This window comes from Numenius arquata, chromosome 4 (assembly GCF_964106895.1).
Source record: "Numenius arquata chromosome 4, bNumArq3.hap1.1, whole genome shotgun sequence".
NCBI classification, from domain to species: Eukaryota; Metazoa; Chordata; class Aves; order Charadriiformes; family Scolopacidae; genus Numenius; species Numenius arquata.
This window is the reverse complement of record NC_133579.1, coordinates 10353527-10355729: the sequence shown is the minus strand read 5'-3', so window position 1 is coordinate 10355729 and position 2203 is coordinate 10353527. Positions and strand designations below refer to the sequence as shown.

At 49.7% G+C, this 2203-nt stretch overlaps 1 protein-coding gene across 1 annotated transcript; it reads right to left on the bottom strand.

Annotated features, from left to right (window-relative positions):
• Nucleotides 1-683: 683 nt before the first annotated feature.
• MOS (MOS proto-oncogene, serine/threonine kinase) lies at nucleotides 684-1733 on the bottom strand. The gene has a single exon (XM_074146866.1). It carries the CDS (start codon nucleotides 1731-1733, stop codon nucleotides 684-686), a length of 1050 nt encoding a protein of 349 aa, XP_074002967.1.
• Nucleotides 1734-2203: the final 470 nt, after the last annotated feature.

The following is a 2203-nucleotide window of genomic DNA, read 5'->3' as shown; positions in this document are numbered from 1 at the left end:
TCTTCTTACTCTTAACAGCCTTAGACTGACAAAAAAGGTTCCTTATTTCCATGGGGAGACCGGGTAGTTCACATTTTCCTTTTCAGAAAAAGCACACTTACTGAAATTTAGTACATTTAAGAACAACAACAAAAAAAACACAACGCAACCCTGACTGACACTCAGCTTATTTTCCTGCATTCATTGATTTGTGATGCATACTCATTCCTTGGTAAATGAAGGGGAAAAGCTCAAATGCCCAAACTTAGCTAGTGTAAAGAACTACTCAGATCTGACATTTTGGAAATACCAAAAGGTATTATGTACAAAGAACCTTCTAAAAGCAACCCTTTTTTCGTACTTCACTTATTTGAAGACAACTATTTTTCTGCACATCACATTCCCCAGTTCCTCCCTGAGCAAGGCAGCACACAACAGATCAACCAGAAAGAGTCCTGTTTGCCCACCTCTTGATCCTTGCTTCTATCCCCTCCCACGGTAAAAACCCACAGTTTTGTTAAATCTCTTTATTTATAATCTTCTTAGAACAAAGCAGTTTCTTTTTCTTTTTTAAGTATTTAAAAGAAAACAACAAAAAACCAGCAACAAAGCCTTTAGATCACGCAGAGGCTAAATGTTTGGAGGAAAGGTGGAAGGAAAGAAAAGCCAACAATAAAAGAAACGTTAAAGAGTCCTGGGTTTCCCTAGAGGCTGCCCTTGAGGGCCCTGAGGCTGGGAAGCAGCTGGGCTGCGCTCAGGCGCTCCTCTACCTTCGCATTCCAGCAGCAGCTAATGATGCCCTGGAGTCTCTGGCCCACCGGCGACTCCTGGAAAACGGCGGCAGCCAGCGAAGGGCGTAAGTTATAGGCTACCACCGCATAGAGCACGTACTGCCGCTCCCCCAGGTAGGGCTGCTCTCGCATGACGATTTGCCAGAGGGTGATAGCAAACGAGTAGATGTCCGCTTTGGCAGTGACCCTCTCCCCCTTGAGGAGCTCAGGGGCACGGTGCGTGTAGGTGCCCCCTTGCTGGCAAACGTGGGGGCTCTGGGACAAGCCCTCCTCCAGTTTCTGGGAGCACCCGAAGTCTCCGATCTTGCACGCTCCCTGCTCGGTGATGAAGACGTTTGCAGGCTTCAGGTCCAAGTGCACAATGCCCAGCGAGTGAAGAAAGGCCAAGCCGGCCATAATGTCACAAGCATAGCACACAGCCTCTTCCATGCTCAGGGCCTTCCTTCCACATCCCCCTTCATCGTCCTCACCCTGTCTCCACGCGTCGCCAGTGCCATAAATTACATGGTGCAGGGTGATGTTGCCCACGTACTCCATAATGATGGTGCCCAGGCTGTTCTGGCTGGCCGGGGCACACGAGCTGGCAGCCACCACGCGTACCACGTTATCGTGCTGCAGCCGGGCTACGTTCAGCTCAGCCCAGAAGCTCTGTCGCGACGCCAGCCGGTTTTTGCTGCTCTTCTTCACCTGCTTCACAGCCACGGTTGCACCGCGGTAGGTGGCTTTGTAGACGGCACCGAAGCCCCCCGAGCCTAAGGGCTGCAGGAGGCAGAGCTGATCCCAGTCGATGGAGCACCAGGCCAGGCGAGGGGGCAAGCGGCGAGTCCTGGCGGCAGGAGTTCCCCCCAAGAAGCTTTTGCTGTCTTTGCCAGGGATAACCAAGGGGCTGCTGCAGGGTCGCAAATCCACAGATGGGGAAAACTCCAAAGGAAGAAAGCAGTTAAGAGGAATGGGTGAGGGCATAATAAGGTGGAGGAAACAGCAGGCGGTTACTCAGTTACTGAGACAGAAGACTGGAAAGTTTCCCTGACAGAAAGGACTCTTCGGTGCCTTCCAAAGCCTTTTATCCTTTCTTCACCATTCTCCCTCCCACCCCCAGATGAACTGCATCTGTCACAACTAGCTGAACCCAATCAGGCTCACCTGGAAACATTCTTCTCCAACCCTGAAGTAAATCTCTAGAAAGTCAAGGCAAATGGATTTAAAGCTAAAATGATATTAACTTATATGTATTTCACATGATTTCTACTCTCAAGAGAAAAGAAAGGTGTTCCGTCCACTGAATACCTCTAGCAAAATGCCCTGGGAGTAAATAAAGCAGTGACTGATGGTTGCATTTCACCACGGCTCCAGGCAGGAATGATCATCATCAGATGCATTAAACAGCTCAAAGTTGTTGTCAGAGGAAGGAGTTGAAATGGTGAGCGCTAGTG